Below are 15,787 nucleotides of genomic sequence, written 5' to 3'. Positions count from 1 at the left end.
CCCCCGCCAGTAACTACGGGACCTGGTTTTGATCTCGTCATTCGCAGGGCCGGTCCCAGGGTCCCAGGTGACTTGTCGAGAAAGAATCCAGGAGAGCGGTGTTTCCTCCTGAAGGATGCAGGGGCATCTGGAAAAGAGGGTTTTGGGAAAGCACTAGATGCTTAGCTTGGCCATAAGCGGTCACTGTTTTTCTGCTCCCTTCTGGGCAAAGTGGACGGCAGGGCTTGGCCCATGGACCGGCCATGAGGGAAAGTTTGCTCCAGAAGCAGCTCAGGCACCCGAAAAACCCTTTCTCCAGAGTGGACACTGGGCCCCATTTACAGGAGTTAGGGATGAGAAGCAATAGATTAAACCCAAGACAGGCTTCTTTGGCCAGTAAGCATCCTCTCTTGGCCCTAAGGAAGGGTGCGGTTCCCGTTTCTCTGTAAAGGGAAGGGCCTAGTTCTTTCTTGTTTGCGGCGCCTTTCGTGCATCATAAGGGAGAGAATTTCTCAGAAAAAGGGAAAGACTATAATATGTTTTCGCCTCTGACCATCGCCCCAGTTCTGAGGCCTCTGGGCCGTGGCTTCGGACTGCCACCCGGTGGCAGCATTCCCGCTTTACCGCTTTGCCATTCGCGGGTCCCCGGAGCCTTACTGCAAGCCAGGGAGGTGGGCAGTCGACACGCGGCGTCCTAGCTTCCCAGAGCGGCCCGGACGGCGCCTCCGACCCAGACAGTCGGCTGACGTCACTTCCGGATCGGTTCCGATTGGCGGGGAGGGAGGGCCGAACGGGCGAGGTTGGGCTGCCGTGCTGCTCGGCGGCGCTGAGGTGAGTGTGAGCCCGGCGGGGTCGGGCGCGCGGGGCGCAGACCCTCCCCTGCGCGTTGCCCCTGTGCCCGGTCCTCTCGCGGTGCTGCAGGCGTGGGTCCGTCCCGCCATCAGCGGCACTTCCTGTTCCAGGGACCCCCGGACAAGGCCCCGAGTACGGACTGCGCCTCGCCGCTCTCTGCCAGCCCTGGGGTCGCTCCTCACGGGGCTCCTTCCGCTCTCGAGCCCCTAACAACTCCCTTGCCCCACGCGGGGTCCCCTGGACTCCTGCCGCACAGAGCGGCTTCTGCGTCCCGATGCGCTCCGGACCCCTTGGTCCTAGCGGCCCGAGGCCTCCCATCCCGGCTCCCTCCCACGCCGCTCTCCTGTCAGCGTTTCAGGGGCGGGGCTCGTGCGTCTCGCGGTCCTCCCAGCCCTCTGCGAATGCCGCCCCTCCTGCCTTTAGCGTCCGCGCTCCGCCAGTGCTCCTCCCTCTGCTTGTGCCTTCCCTCCGCCCCACCCTCCTCGCTTCTGGCGCTCCAAGGCTTTTCTCCCCGCAGCCAGGCAGCCAGATTTTTGTTTCTCTTCTTTATTTTTTCTTTCTTTTCTTTTTTCTTTTCTTTCTCTTCTCTTCTCTTCCCTTCCTTCTTTCCTTTCTCTCTCTCTCTTTTTCTGAGACGGAGTCTCGCTCTGTCGCCCAGGCTGGAGTGCAATGGCGCGATCTCGGCTCAATGCACCTTCTGCCTCCTGAGTTCAAGGGATTCTCCTGTCTCAGCCTCCCGAATACCTGGGATTACAGGCGCCCGCCACCACGCCCAGCTAATTTTTGTATTTTTAGTAGAGATGGGGTTTAACCATGTTGGCCAGGCTGGTCTCGAACTCCTGACCTCAAGTGATCTGCCCGCCCCAGCCTCCCAAAGTGCTGGAAATACAGGCGTGAGCCACTGCGCCCGGCCTCGTTTTCTTATATCTCTACAAACCTAATACTGTTTTTGTCTCTTAAAAATCTCCATATGTATGGCGGAGCACGGTGGCTCATGCCTGCAATCCCAGCACTTTGGGAGGCCAAGGCGGGGGGATCACGAGGTCCGGAGATCGAGACCATCCTGGCTAACCCAGTGAAACCCCGTCTCTACTAAAAAATACAAAAAAATTAGCCGGGCGTGGTGGCGGGCGCCTGTAGTCCCAGCTACTTGGGAGGCTGAGGCAGGAGAATGACGTGAACTCGGGAGGCGGAGCTTGCAGTGAGCCAAGATCCCGCCACTGCTCTCCAGCCTGGGTGATGGAGCAAGACTCCGTCTCAAAAAAAAAAAAAAAAAAAAAAAAAAAAAAAAAAAAAAAAAAAAAAAAATCTACCTGTGTATTATACTGTGGATATTCTGTATTTGACAGTTTTTCTCAGCCTTATAACTGTGCTCTATCTCCTTGACATTACTTTCCACCACTGTGACTTTGCTGATGGACGCTGAAGTTTTTTCTTCTTCTACACAGGCACATGGTAACATTCTTGTGTTTCTTCTTGTGTGCATTAGCAAGAGTCTCCATAGAGTACATACTTTGAGTGGGGTTTCCCCACTGAGAGTTTTGCAGGGTTTCAGTTCTACCAGGTAGGGCCAGACATATTTCTAGAGTGACTACCAGTTTACAGTGTTCTCAACATTTGGTATTATGAAGTATTTTATATTTTCCCAATCTGTGGGGAGAGTCTTGTTTTACTTTACATTTTTTTTAAATTAAAAAATTAGAGATGGGGGTCTCACTATGTTGCTCAGGCTAGAGTGCAGTGGCCACTCACAGGCGTGATCCCACTACTGATCAGCACGGGAGTTTTGACCTGCCCTGTTTCCCACCTGAGCTGGTTCACCCTTAGGCAACATGGTGGTCTCCTGCTCCCCGGATGTCACCATATTGATGCCGAACTTAGTGGGGACACCCAATTGGCACAGCAGCGCTACAGCCCAGAACTCCTAGATTCAAGTGATCCTCCTGCCTCAGCCTTCTGAGTAGCTGGGACTACAGGGTTTGCCAGGTCATATCCTGTGTTCATTTATTAAAAATTGTGACATTTTTCTAATTAAAAAATGTTTTAAATATATTCTGTATATTTATACTTTGTTACGTGTCTGCAAATATCATCTTTCACTCTGCAGCTTGTCTGCTTGCCTTTTAACTGTGGTGTCTTGTACAGAATCCTTTTTCTTTTTTTTTTTTTTTTTTTTTTGACAGGGTCTTGCTCAGGCTGGAGTGCAGTGACACAATCTTGGCTCACTGCAGCCTCCATCTCCCACTCTCAAACGATTCTTCTACCTCAGCCACCTGAGGTTTTGACTGGAACCACAGGCCCACACCACCACGTTGGCTAATTTTTGTAGAGCTGGGGTTTCACCATGTTACCCAGGCTGGTTTCCTACTCCTGAGCTCAAGCAATCTGGCCACCTCAGCCTCCCAAAGCACTGAGATTACAGGTGTGAGCCACCATGCCTGGCCTTTTTTCTTTTTGATGGAATCAAACAATCTTTTTCTTTATAGGCTTTTACTGTTTATTTATTTTTATTTTTATTTATTTTTTTGAGACAGAGTCTTGCTCTGTCACAGGCTGGAGTGCAGTGGCGTGATCTTGGCTCACTGCAACCTCCGCCTCCCGGGTTCAAGCGATTCTCCTACTTCAGCCTCCTGAGTAGCTGGGATTGCAGGCGCCCGCCACCACACCCGGCTAATTTTTGTATTTTTAGTAGAGACAGTGTTTCACCATCTTGGCTAGGCTGGTCTTGAACTCCTGACCTTGTGATCCACTCACCTCGGCCTCCCAGAGTGCTGGGATTACAGGCGTGAGTCACCGTGCCCAACCTTTTTTTTTTTTTTTTTTTTAAATGTTTAGGTCTTCAACCTGCCTGAAATATATTTGTGTACCACAGAAGACAGGAAACTAATTTTATTTTCCAATGGAAAACCAGTTGTGCCAATATTTATTGTCCTTCTTCATTGCCATTAATATTGCAGGTATATATTAACATATCCATAGATGTCTTCCATTATCTTTTTTCCTATACTTAAACTTCACTTTCCATTACCATAGCCTAAGTCTTGATATCTAGTAGGGCACACCCTTGCCTCCTTTGGTTGTTTTTTTGGTATTGCCTTAGCTAATCTTTTTTGGAGACGTAGTCTCGCTCTGTCACCCACGATGGAGTGCAGTGGTGTGATCTCGGCTCACTGTAACCTCCGCCTCCCGGGTTCGCACTATTCTCCTGCCTCAGCCTCCCGAGTAGCTGGGACTACAGGCGCCTGCCACCATGGCTGGGCTAATTTTATATTATTAGTAGAGATGGGGTTTCACCGTGTTAGCCAGGATGGTCTCGATCTGACCTCGTGATCCTCCCGCCTTGGCCTCCCAAAGTGCTGGGATTATAGGCGTGAGCCACTGCGCCTGGCCACACTGCCTTGGCTAATCTTAGATCGTTACTATTTCATGTGATATTTGGAGTCATTTTGGTCAGATATCATGTCCTGTTGAAATGTTTATTATAATTGCACAAAATAAATTTAACTTGGGGATAATTGATATCTTTATGTTATTGAGCCCTCCTATTTAGAAACATTGTCTGTTTCTCCATAGACCTTTCTAAGGTACTTCAATAAAGTTTTATAATGTTGTTCATTACATACATATCTTTTTTTAAGACTTAAGACTTTTAGTTTTTGTAGCTATTGTGAATGAGCAGTTTTCGGTTGCTGATTTCTGACAAATAGGAGTGGTATTAATTATTCTCTGTTGACCTTGTATATGGCAATGCTGTTGAACTCCTGTCATTCCAACAGTGGATTGATAACTTTTGGATTTTCTATGTAGATTATTTTTATCATTCTCAAAGAATGATGATTTTGTCTTTTTCTTCTGATCCTTGTAGCTTATATTTCTTTTTTCTGTGACTTACTGCTTTGGCTAGGATGTTGAATAGCAGCAGGGAGAGGGAACGTCCCTCTCTTGTCACTGAATCTACTACAAGTGCTTCTAATGTGTCCTCTTAGTGTTGTGAACACAAACTTGAATGCATGGAACCCCAGGGTCCCTGAGCCACACTCTGAGAACTACTGCTATGCTTCCCAGGGTCAAGTGATCCTCCCACCTCAGCCTCCCAAGTAGCTGGGACTACAGGCATGTGCCACCAATCCGTGCTAATTTTTTTTATTTTTTGTAGAGACAGGCTGAGCTTGAACTCCTGGGTTCAAGCCATCTTCCCGCCTTAGCCTCCCAAAGTATGGGGATTACAGGCATGAGCCAACCACACCTGGCCTTTTGCTCCTTTTTTTTTTTTTAAATCTATTTAAAATGGTTTTTTTTTTTTAACCTGGGAGCATAGATTCAAATTGCCCTAAATATACACTCCTTCTCCTTCCTTTTTTGTTCCTGATAACATTTCCTTTTCTACTTTTCCATCTATTTTCTTTTTTTTCTTTTCTTTTCTTTTTTTTTTTTTTTTTTTTTTTTTTTTTTTTTGAGATAGGCTCTGGCTCTGGCTCTGTCACCTCAGCTGGAGTGCAGTGGTACGATGTTGACTCACTGCAGCTTCTGCCTCCTGGGCTCAAGCGATCCTCCCACCTCAGCCTCCCAAGTAGCTGGGACTACAAGCACATGCCACCATGCCTGGCTAATTTTTGTATTTTTTGTAGAGAGGGGTTTTGCCATGTTGCACAGGCTGGTCTTGAACTCCTGGGCTCAAGAGATCCACCTGCCCTGGCCTCCCAAAGTGCTGGGATTACAGGCGTGAGCCACTGCGCCCGGCCCTCCTTGAGTTACTTTCTAATTCTGCATCTGATTTCTTTTCTTTTGTTTTTTGTTTTTTGTTTTTGGACAGAGTCTCACTCTGTCGCCCAGACTGGAATGTGCAGTGATGTAATCTCAACTCACTGCAACCTCCACCTCCCAAATTCAAGTGATCTTCCTGCCCCAGTCTCCCAAGTTACTGGGATTACAGGTTCACGCCACCATGCCCGGCTAAGTTTTGTTTTGTTTTGTTTTGTTTTGTTTTGTTTTGTTTTGTTTTGTTTTGTGTCGGAGTCTCACTCTGTGGCCAGGCTGGAGTGCAGTGGGGCGATCTCGGCTCACTGCAACCTCTGCCTCCCAGTTTCCAGTGATTCTCCTGCCTCAGCCTCCCGAGTAGCTGGGATTACAGGTGCCCACCACCATGCCCAGCTAATTTTTATATTTTTAGTAGACACGGGGTTTCACCAAGTTGGCCAGGATGGTCTTGATCTCTTGACCTCGTGATCCACCCGCCTCAGCCTCCCAAAGTGCTGGGATTACAGGCGTGAGCCACTGCGCCCAGCCCCAAGTTGTGTATTTTTTAGGAGAGATGGGGTTTCACCATGTTGGCCAGGCTGGTCTCGAACTCCTGACCTCAAGTGATCCACCCGCCTCGGCCTCCCAAAGTGCTGGGATTATAGACATGAGCCACAGCCTGCATTTGATTTCTTGCTGAATACTTATTTATTTCAGTCTTTCTTGTTAAAATGAGTCTATTAAGGATACACAATTTTCTTTAGGTAGGCTTGGTTCTATTTCCACTTTAGTTTCCATTTCTATATTTCTCTGGGGAGAGGGTTACTTTTCATATATTTCTAATATAACAACAATATGGATAGAAATTGTCTTGCCAAATGATATATTCTGTTGGGATTTGTTGAAACTTTCTCTGTTGCTTTTTTTTTTTTTTTGGTAATGTTCAGTATGTTGAAAACAATGTGTGTTCTCTATGTTTTAAGCATGAGATTGTTTACTTGACCCACTTGTTTCTGAGGGAAGTATGTTAAAAATCTCGACTGGTCATGGTGGCTCCTGCCTGTAATCCCAGCACTTTGGGAGGCCAAGGCAGGCAGATCACAAGGTCAGGAGATCAAGACCATCCTGGCCAGCACGGTGAAACTCCGTCTCTACTAAAAATACAAAAAAAATTAAACGCATCTGTGGTCCCAGCTACTCGGGAGGCTGAGGCAGGAGAATGGTGTGAACCCGGGAGGCGGAGCTTGCAGTGAGCCAAGATCGCGCCACTGTACTCTAGCCTGGGCGACAGAGTAAGACTCCGTCTAAAAAAAAAAAAAAAAAAAAAAAAACTCACTCCAGAGGAGGATTTACCAGTTCCTCTTTGGTAGATCCATACCTGTTTGTAATTATTACAGCTTTTTGGTGGGCTTTTAGTAATATGCAGTGTTTTATTTTTATTTTTATTTATTTATTTATTTATTTGAGATGGAGTCTCGCTCTGTCGCCCAGGCTGGAGTGCAGTGGTGCGATCTCAGCTCACTGCAAGCTCTGCCTCCCGGTTCACACCATTCTCCTGCCTCAGCCTCCCGAGTAGCTGGGACTACAGGCGCCCGCCACCGCGCCTGGCTAATTTTTTTTGTATTTTCGGTAGAGACGGGGTTTCACCGTTAGCCAGGATGGTCTCGATCTCCTGACCTCGCCATCCACCCGCCTCAGCCACCCGAAGTGTTGGGATTACAGGCGTGAGCCACCGCGCCCGGCCAGTAATATGCAGTGTTTTTTTAATTCCTATTAGTGATTTTCGCTTTCTTTGCTTTTCTTTTTTTGGAGATGAAGTCTTGCTCTTGTCCCCCAGGCTGGAGTGCGATGGCGCAATCTCGGCTGCTGGAGTGCGATGGCGCGATCTCGGCTCACTGCAACCTCCGCCTCCCGGGTTCAAGCGATTCTCCTGCCTCAGCCTCCTGAGTAGCTGGGATTACAGGAGCCCGCCACCACGCCCGGCTAATTTTTGTATTTTAGTAGAGACAGGGTTTCACCACATGGTGGCCAGGCTGTTCTCGAACTCCTGACCTCAGGTGATCCACCCGCCTCAGCCTCCCACAGTGCTGGGATTGCAGGCGTGAGCCACCACACCCGGCCAGTTCTGTTCTTTCTTGACTGTGGTGCTGGTTCCATGGGCTTGTGCAATTTGTCATGGTCCACTGAACTGTGTACTCAGGATTTGTCAACTTTTATAATAAAAATATACTTAAATAAAAACCTTTAAAGATACAGAAAAGATATATAGCTACCACAGCTTCATTTTATCTAGTGTTTGATCTAATATTAACTAATACTTAGCCTTTCTGTGTTATTTTATTTTAGGCCAAATAGTTGCATCACATGTATCTAATCCGAGAGTCTCATGCTTCTGGTAGGTGAGTCAATCTTATTTTACTTATTTATTTTGAGACAGCGTTTTGCTTTGTTGCCCAGGCTGAAGTGCAGTGGTGCGATCACAGCTCACTGCAGCCTCTACTTCCTGGGCCCAGGTGATCCTCCCACCTCAGCCTCCCAAGTAGCTGGGACTACAGGTGTGTGCCATCACAGCCAGCTAATTTTTTTTTTTTTTTTTTTTGGTAGCATTAAGGTCTCCCTACGTTGCCCAGGCTTGTCTCAAATTCCTGGGCTCAAGCTGTCCTCCCACCTCAGCCTCCCAAAGCGCTAGGATTACAGGTGTGAGCCACCGAGCTTGGCCCCTTCTATCATTTTTAATTTTTTCTTCCTTAGCCCTTACATTTTGTCTTCATTCTTCCGTGTAAAGTGAATGAGTGTTGTCGTTTTCCTCCTGAATGAGACAGCTTAGCATGCCAGAGCAGGGAGGGGGATAGACGGCCCGAGGACAGCAGGCAGTAGAGGTGACTGGAGGCTGGGCACTTTGGTGCACTCCTTTAATCCCAGCACTTTGGGAGGCCGAGGCAAGAGGATTGCTTGAGCTCAAGAGTTCAAGACCAGCCTGGGCAAAACCCCATCTGTACAAAAAAATACAAAAATTAACCAGGTGTGATTGTTGGGGTGATCAGACCCAACACCAGGCCGTGGGGGCTATGAAGTCCGGCGGAGTCAAAGGAATGAGAAAAGACAGGTTAAGAGTACTTAAGGTGGGTCCAGGGGGCCAACGCTAGTATGGAGGCTGTGAAGGCCCCAAGCTCTGGGAGCCCACACTATTTATTGATGATCAAACAAAGAAGCAGGTGGTGAGGACGTGCAGACATGAGGGTAGACAGGTGAGGACATGAGGACATGGGGATAGAAAGGTAGCAGTGCATCAAGCGTAGCTGTGATGGTTTAGCATTTTCTTTGACACATATGTACTATGCTCTGCTACCTGAGATAATGGAGAACATGTTTACCAGCCTGGGAGAGCAAGAAGCAAGGAACCAACAAGTCTGTGCACATTCCAGAGGCCATGAGGGGTTTTGTGCCCTGAGCCCTGGATTCCATCCAAGCCACGAGGGGTTTTATGCCCTGAGCCCTGGATTCCATCCAAGCCACGAGGGGTTTTGTGCCCTGAGCCCTGGATTCCATCCAAGCCACGAGGGGTTTTGTGCCCTGAGCCCTGGATTCCATCCAAGCCACGAGGGGTTTTGTGCCCTGAGCCCTGGATTCCATCCAAGCCACGAGGGGTTTTGTGCCCTGAGCCCTGGATTCCATCCAAGCCACGAGGGGTTTTGTGCCCTGAGCCCTGGATTCCATCCAAGCCACGAGGGGTTTTGTGCCCTGAGCCCTGGATTCCATCCAAGCCACGAGGGGTTTTGTGCCCTGAGCCCTGGATTCCATCCAAGCCATGAGGGGTTTTGTGCCCTGAGCCCTGGATTCCATCCAAGCCACGAGGGTTTTTATGCCTTGGCTTAGATTATAGAGCGGCAGGGCAGCCTTCCACCCTTTGGCACAGAGCTTGGTGTTCCAAAGGCCACGAGGGGGTTTGGACCCTGGACCCAGGACGTGTTCCAAGACTCTTTTACATTATGGCAGACAAGCTAGTCCTGCCTCAGCTCTTCCACCAACAGTGGTGGTGCACTCCTATAGTCCTAGCTACTCAGGAGGCTGAGGTGAGAGAATTGCTTGAGCTCAGGAGGTCGAGGCTGCAGTGAGCCGAGATCACGCCACTGTCCTCTAGCCTGGGCAACTAAGAGAAACCCTATCATGTCATTAAAAAAAAGAAAAAGAAAAAAAAGAGGTGGAGCTGGAGAGGGCAGCCCCAGGCAAAGAGTGGAGTCTATGCCCGGGAGGCCAGCTAGCAGTACCCCCATTGGGATGGGCGGGGGTGGACCAGTGAGGCAGTCAGGGCTGTTTATGGCAGCACCAAGTAGCCTGAGCTGTGGAAGAAGGGGCCAGACTGGGCCTCCACTTGTTGTGTTCTCTTCCCTCAGCTCCTCAGTGACCAGCTCCTGCTCACTGCCCTCAGAAAGCCCAACCCTCAGGCAATGGCGGCCTTGTTCCTGTCTGCACCACCCCAGGTGAGTGTCTGTCCTGCTGGGAGGAGTGAAGTTTTTACCCAGGGCTTTCCTTGGCAAACACTGCTAGGTGTATCTGGTTTGGGGTGCTGACATGATGGTAGGGGTGGCCCTGAGACCCCCATGCAGCCACCCCTTGGGATGTATTAGCTGGCTCGGTGGCAGATGGGTCAGGCCACCCACTGTGCTGCTGCCTTCAGCATGCTTCTGCTGCCTCCCCGCCCCTACCAGCCCACTCTGGACCACACCTGGGCTGCAGTAGTCCCTGTCATTCCAGGCCGAGGTGACCTTCGAGGACGTGGCTGTGTACCTCTCCCGGGAGGAATGGGGCCGCCTGGGCCCTGCTCAGAGGGGCCTCTACAGGGACGTGATGCTGGAGACCTACGGGAACCTAGTCTCACTGGGTAAGGCCCTCACCAGAACTCAGCTCTGGGAACAGCCCTGGGGGCCAAGGGCTCGGCAGAGGCTGGGCTGGGGGCCTCACCCCCTGGGCACAGAGGTAGGTGATGACCTTTATCCCAGGCAGGCACCTGATCTGAGAAGATGAGGGGAAGAGCAGTGCTGGGACCTTCCTGAGTCAGCCCTTCCCTTCCCTCTCGCCCCAGGTCCCAGGCAGACCCCTCCCTGGTAGGGTGGGGGACACCGTGGGGGCGGAGTTGCATACCTCCTAGTGGAGGGAACCCCTAAGCTCTCATTCCCTTATGCTCAGGACTGCCCCAGCCCAATCTCAGTGCCCTCCAGAGGGTGTCCAGGCTTCCATCACCCCCTCTGCCTGTGCCTCCCTTACCCTGCAGCCCCAGGGTGAGACAGCACTAGGTGCTGCCCTGTGTCCTTGGTACCAACCCCAGTCCCTGTCTCCTTCCCAGGAGTAGGACCTGCAGGCCCCAAGCCTGGAGTGATCTCGCAGTTGGAGCGAGGGGATGAGCCCTGGGTCCTGGATGTTCAGGGCACCTCTGGGAAAGAGCACCTGAGAGTCAACAGCCCAGGTGCGTGAGGGGATCTGCTCCCCAACTCAAGTCACCAAACGAGCATTTATTGGGGTCCAGGGTGTCTGATTAATGAATCAGGAGTTTGTGGAGCAGATTCATCGGGGCTCGCACAGGAGGCCTGACAGTGGCCTTTGCTGAAGCCCAGGTGACCCCTCTCAGTCTGGGCACCTTGGTGGGGAGATTATTGAGCAGAATCTCTCCAGGGCAGCATTTCTGTGGAAAATAGGAATGGACATTCCAGGCAAGGTCCCGTGTAGAGGGGAGTGAGTAGGTGCAGAACAGGGGTGCTGTTAGGGTCTGCGGAACCCCACAGAACCCTGCCCTCCAGAGCTGATGCCAGATAATGAGGGCCTAATGATGGAGCTATCATTTAATTCCCCTCTCTTCTAAATTAATACACTGCGGAAAAGTGAGAGACTACACATCACCCTGAATCTCACTACCCAGACATAGTTGTGTTGTAGTACATTTCTGCTATTCCTTTTCTAGCACTGGCCTTTCCACTGTTGTGTACTGACACTGCTTTTTTTTTTTTTTTTTTGAGACAGGGTCGCCCTCTATCACCCAGGCTGGAGTGCAGTGGTATGATCATGGCTCACTGCAGCCTTGACCTTCTGCACTTAAGCGATGCTCCCATCTCAGCCTCCCGAGTAGCTAGGACCACAGGCATGTCATGTGCCTCTCACACTAATTTTTTGATTTTTTTACAGAGACGAGGTTTCACTATGTTGCCCAGGCTGGTCTCGAACTCCTAGGCTCAAGTGATCCTCTCGCCTTGGCCTTCCAAAGTTCTGGAGTTAAGGTGTGAGCCACTGCCACTGTACCTGGCTCAGATGCTGTTGCTTCTTTTTTTATTTTTTTGAGACAGAGTCTCGCTCTGTCACCCAGGCTGGAGTGCAGTGGCGCAATCTTAGTTCACTGCAACCTCCACCTCCTGGTTTCAAGCGATTCTGCCTCAGCCTCCTGAGTAGCTGGGACTACAGGTGCCTGCCGCCACGCCTGGCTAATTTTTGTATTTTTAGTAGAGACAGGGTTTCACTGTGTTGCCCAGGCTGGTCTCAAACCCCTGGGCTCAAGCGATCCTCCCATCTTGGCCTCCCAAAGTGCTGGGATTACAGGTGTGAGCCATTCTTTTTTTTTTTTTTTGAGACAGAGTCTTGCTGTATTGCCCAGGCTGGAGAGCAGTGGTGTGATCTCGGCTCACTGCAACCTCTGCCTCCCAGGTTCAAGCAATTCTTTTGCCTCAGCCTCCCGAGTAGCTGGGACTACAGGTGCACGCCACCATGCCTGGCTAATTTTTGTATTTTTAATAGAGACGGGGTTACACCATATTGGCCAGGCTGGTCTCAATCTCCTGACCTTGTGATCCACCTGCCTTGGCCTCCCAAAGTGCTGGGATTACAGGCGTGAGCCACTGTGCCTGGCTGACACTGCTTCTTAACAGAAATGATAGTGTGTTCTGCTGTGCAGACACGGAATGTGTTTCCATTTCTGTGCGCATGAGTCTCAGTCATGTCTTCAGTGCAAGTGCAGGCCAAAAGATTGGATAGCTCTGATGGTCACCTTTTTGCATGTGTCTGATGGTGTCCTAGGAAGGAACTGCTGGCTCAAAGGACTTCTTATTTTGTAAATTTGCTTATTTGAATGTAAATATCTATAGAAATAGGACAAACCCTAAGTTTACAACTCAGTGAATTTTTATGAAAAATCATCCTTCAGATTAAAATACAGACTGTTTCAGCTCCCCAGGAGCTCCCTGGCTCTCCTCTGCCATTTCCCACTGCTCCCCACAGGGGTCTTCTTTCTGACTCCTGTCACAAGAGGCTGCTTCCTCCGTTGGATTTTTCTGTGTAGACTCACACAGGGCATCTTTCGCTGAACACTGTGAGAGCTGCTTGTGTTTCGTGGAGTAGCAGTGTGGTCTGTTTGGTTGCCATTGTTCTATTGTATGAACACACCACAGCTTATGTTCCCTTCTACTTGTGGAGGACATTCAGTTGTCCAGGTTTGGGGTTGTACAGGAACTGCTGTGGACACTCTTGTGCATGTCTCTCTCTGGTGCCCGGAATACATTTCTGGCGCGTGTGTGCCTGGGAGCAGAGTCACTGAGTCAGCATTTTCGTAGATCAGCTTTAGATAAGGTTGCCAAGCCGTCCTCCAAAGCAGCAGCTCCAGCATAGGCTCCTGTAGTAGTGTGTGAGCACCGTCTGCTGCACATCTTGGCAGATATTGGTGTTCAGCACCTGTTCATGTGCAGTGCAGAGCCAGGCAAGGGGTGGAAGGATAGACCCCTTAGGACTAGGAAGAGAGCAGTAATGAAAGTGGCGGTCATGAGGTGCTTGCACCTGGAACTCACTGTGCTGGGCACTGGGCTGAGTGCTTCATGGTCAGTCTGTTGTATTACTCTGTTTTGTTCTCATGAGAGTGCCATGTGGTCACAGATGGAGAAACCAAGGCTCAGAAAGGTAGGTGAGTTGTTGCCTCAGGTGACTCAGCTGGCAAGTAGGGGCCAGGACTAATCAATCCTGAGTGTGGCTGCTGGTATCAGTCTCTGAGCGGCCATGTGGCAGGACCCCACTTGGGTACTTGTCACTCTCCATTCTTGGGGAGTGGCCACCCAGGAGAAGTTTGTTGTGTGAGTGTCAAATCAAGGAAGGAAGGAGTGAATGTTTGAAGGGCTGTATGACTGTGGCCCCAGATGAGCTGCATAAGCCTCTGAGCTCCAGCCTCTCATCTTTGCAAGGCTGTTGGGACTTTGGAGATGATCAAATTGGTACCCCACAGGTGGCCAGCAGCATCTCATGCCTGCCTTCCAGAGTCAGAGCAGGTGACCCTTAGATGTTCTGTTTTTTGTTTCAGCTCTTGGGACCAGAACTGAGTACAAGGAGTTGACTTCACAGGAGACATTTGGTGAGGAAGATCCCCAGGGATCTGAGCCAGTAGAAGCCTGTGACCACATCAGGAAGTCAGAGGGGAGCCTGGAAAAGCTAGTGGAGCAGAGAGGCCCCAGGGCAGTCACACTGACCAATGGGGAGAGCAGCAGGGAGTCTGGGGGAAACCTCAGGTTGCTGTCAAGACCTGTTCCTGATCAGAGACCTCACAAATGTGATATATGTGAGCAAAGTTTTGAACAGAGATCATATCTCAACAACCATAAGCGTGTACACAGGTCAAAAAAAACAAATACAGTTCGTGACTCTGGGGAAATCTTCAGTGCAAACGTAGTTGTTAAAGATCAGAAAATTCCTACTGGGAAAAAATTGCATTATTGCAGTTACTGTGGGAAAACATTCAGGTACAGTGCCAACCTTGTCAAGCATCAGCGGCTTCACACTGAAGAGAAGCCCTACAAATGTGATGAGTGTGGGAAAGCCTTCAGCCAGAGCTGCGAGTTCATCAATCACCGAAGGATGCACTCAGGAGAGATTCCCTACCGGTGTGACGAGTGTGGGAAGACATTCACCCGGAGGCCCAACCTCATGAAGCACCAGAGGATTCACACTGGGGAGAAACCCTACAAGTGTGGGGAGTGTGGGAAGCACTTTAGCGCCTACTCTTCCCTGATTTATCACCAGAGAATCCACACCGGAGAGAAACCCTATAAATGTAATGACTGCGGGAAAGCCTTCAGTGATGGCTCAATCCTTATCCGACATCGTCGGACTCACACCGGAGAGAAGCCATTTGAGTGCAAGGAATGTGGCAAAGGCTTTACACAAAGTTCTAACCTTATCCAACATCAGAGAATTCACACTGGAGAGAAACCCTATAAATGTAATGAATGTGAGAAAGCTTTCATTCAAAAAACCAAACTCGTGGAACATCAGAGAAGCCACACTGGAGAGAAGCCCTATGAATGCAATGACTGTGGCAAAGTTTTCAGCCAAAGCACACACCTCATCCAGCACCAGAGAATCCACACAGGAGAGAAGCCCTACAAGTGCAGCGAGTGTGGGAAGGCCTTCCACAACAGTTCCAGACTCATCCACCACCAGAGGCTGCACCACGGAGAGAAACCCTACAGATGCAGCGATTGCAAGAAGGCCTTCAGCCAGAGCACGTACTTGATTCAGCACCGGAGGATCCACACCGGGGAGAAGCCCTACAAGTGCAGCGAGTGTGGGAAGGCCTTCCGGCACAGTTCCAACATGTGTCAGCATCAGCGGATTCACCTCCGGGAGGACTTCTCCATGTAACAGTGGCGCGGTGTCCGAGGGCAGAGTCCAGCTGAGCACTTCCTGCATGCGCCCCCGGCACCTGACTCTGCCCTTTATGTATTATCCACACGATGTTTTCACAGAGTGAAAGGACGTTTCTCATTAAACAAACCTCTTTTCTTAAATCAAAAGCAGTGCATGTTCATTTTAGAGAAATTGAGACAGAAAGGTGGGCAAAAAAGAAGCTTCTGTGATCTCTCCCACTTAGAAAAAAAATTCATTGCTGCTGATTTACGAATATTTTCGAGACATACTGGAGAGCATTTTAAAAAGAAAATACCGTAATGCTTGTCATTGCAGCACCTAGGATCTTCACTTTTGCTATTTCCTCAATATCAGAAAATTCACACTGAAGAGAGCACCATATATTTTAACATTGTTACATATTGTAAATTTAAAAGCATCGGCCAGGTGTGGTGGCTCACGCCTGTAATCCCAGCATTTTGAGAGGCCAAGGTGGGTGGATCACTTGAGGTCAGGAGTTTGAGACCAGCCTGGCCAACATGGTGAAACCCCGTCTCTACTAAAAATACAA

The 15,787-nt window shown here is 49.8% G+C and overlaps 1 protein-coding gene across 10 annotated transcripts; it reads left to right on the top strand.

Annotated features, from left to right (window-relative positions):
- Window positions 1–734: 734 nt before the first annotated feature.
- ZNF34 (zinc finger protein 34) lies at window positions 735–15,383 on the top strand. Of its 10 annotated transcripts, none has more exons than XM_009456190.4 (6): window positions 735–810; window positions 7,915–7,967; window positions 9,963–10,049; window positions 10,324–10,450; window positions 10,913–11,032; window positions 13,895–15,383. In XM_009456190.4, exons 3-6 carry the CDS (start codon window positions 10,017–10,019, stop codon window positions 15,229–15,231), a joined length of 1,617 nt encoding a protein of 538 aa, XP_009454465.1. In that variant the 5' UTR covers window positions 735–810; window positions 7,915–7,967; window positions 9,963–10,016; the 3' UTR covers window positions 15,232–15,383. The 10 variants fall into 10 exon arrangements, with proteins under 10 accessions (XP_009454465.1, XP_024201170.1, XP_024201175.1 ...); XM_024345402.3 differs by having other exon boundaries at window positions 746–810; window positions 7,915–7,963; XM_024345403.3 differs by lacking the exon at window positions 735–810 and adding an exon at window positions 1,285–2,286 and having other exon boundaries at window positions 7,915–7,963.
- The last annotated feature ends 404 nt before the right edge of the window (window positions 15,384–15,787 follow it).

This window comes from Pan troglodytes, chromosome 7, assembly GCF_028858775.2.
Source record: "Pan troglodytes isolate AG18354 chromosome 7, NHGRI_mPanTro3-v2.0_pri, whole genome shotgun sequence".
Taxonomy (NCBI): Eukaryota; Metazoa; Chordata; class Mammalia; order Primates; family Hominidae; genus Pan; species Pan troglodytes.
This window is presented reverse-complemented; position numbering and strand designations above follow the sequence as displayed.

Excerpts from the sequence above, each read along its gene's own strand:
- ZNF34 (XM_024345402.3), top strand. Across the intron at positions 10,050-10,323 it reads TCCTGTCTGCACCACCCCAG|GCCGAGGTGACCTTCGAGGA; the intron begins GTGAGTGTCTGT and ends CTGTCATTCCAG. Across the intron at positions 11,033-13,894 it reads CCTGAGAGTCAACAGCCCAG|CTCTTGGGACCAGAACTGAG; the intron begins GTGCGTGAGGGG and ends TTTTTGTTTCAG.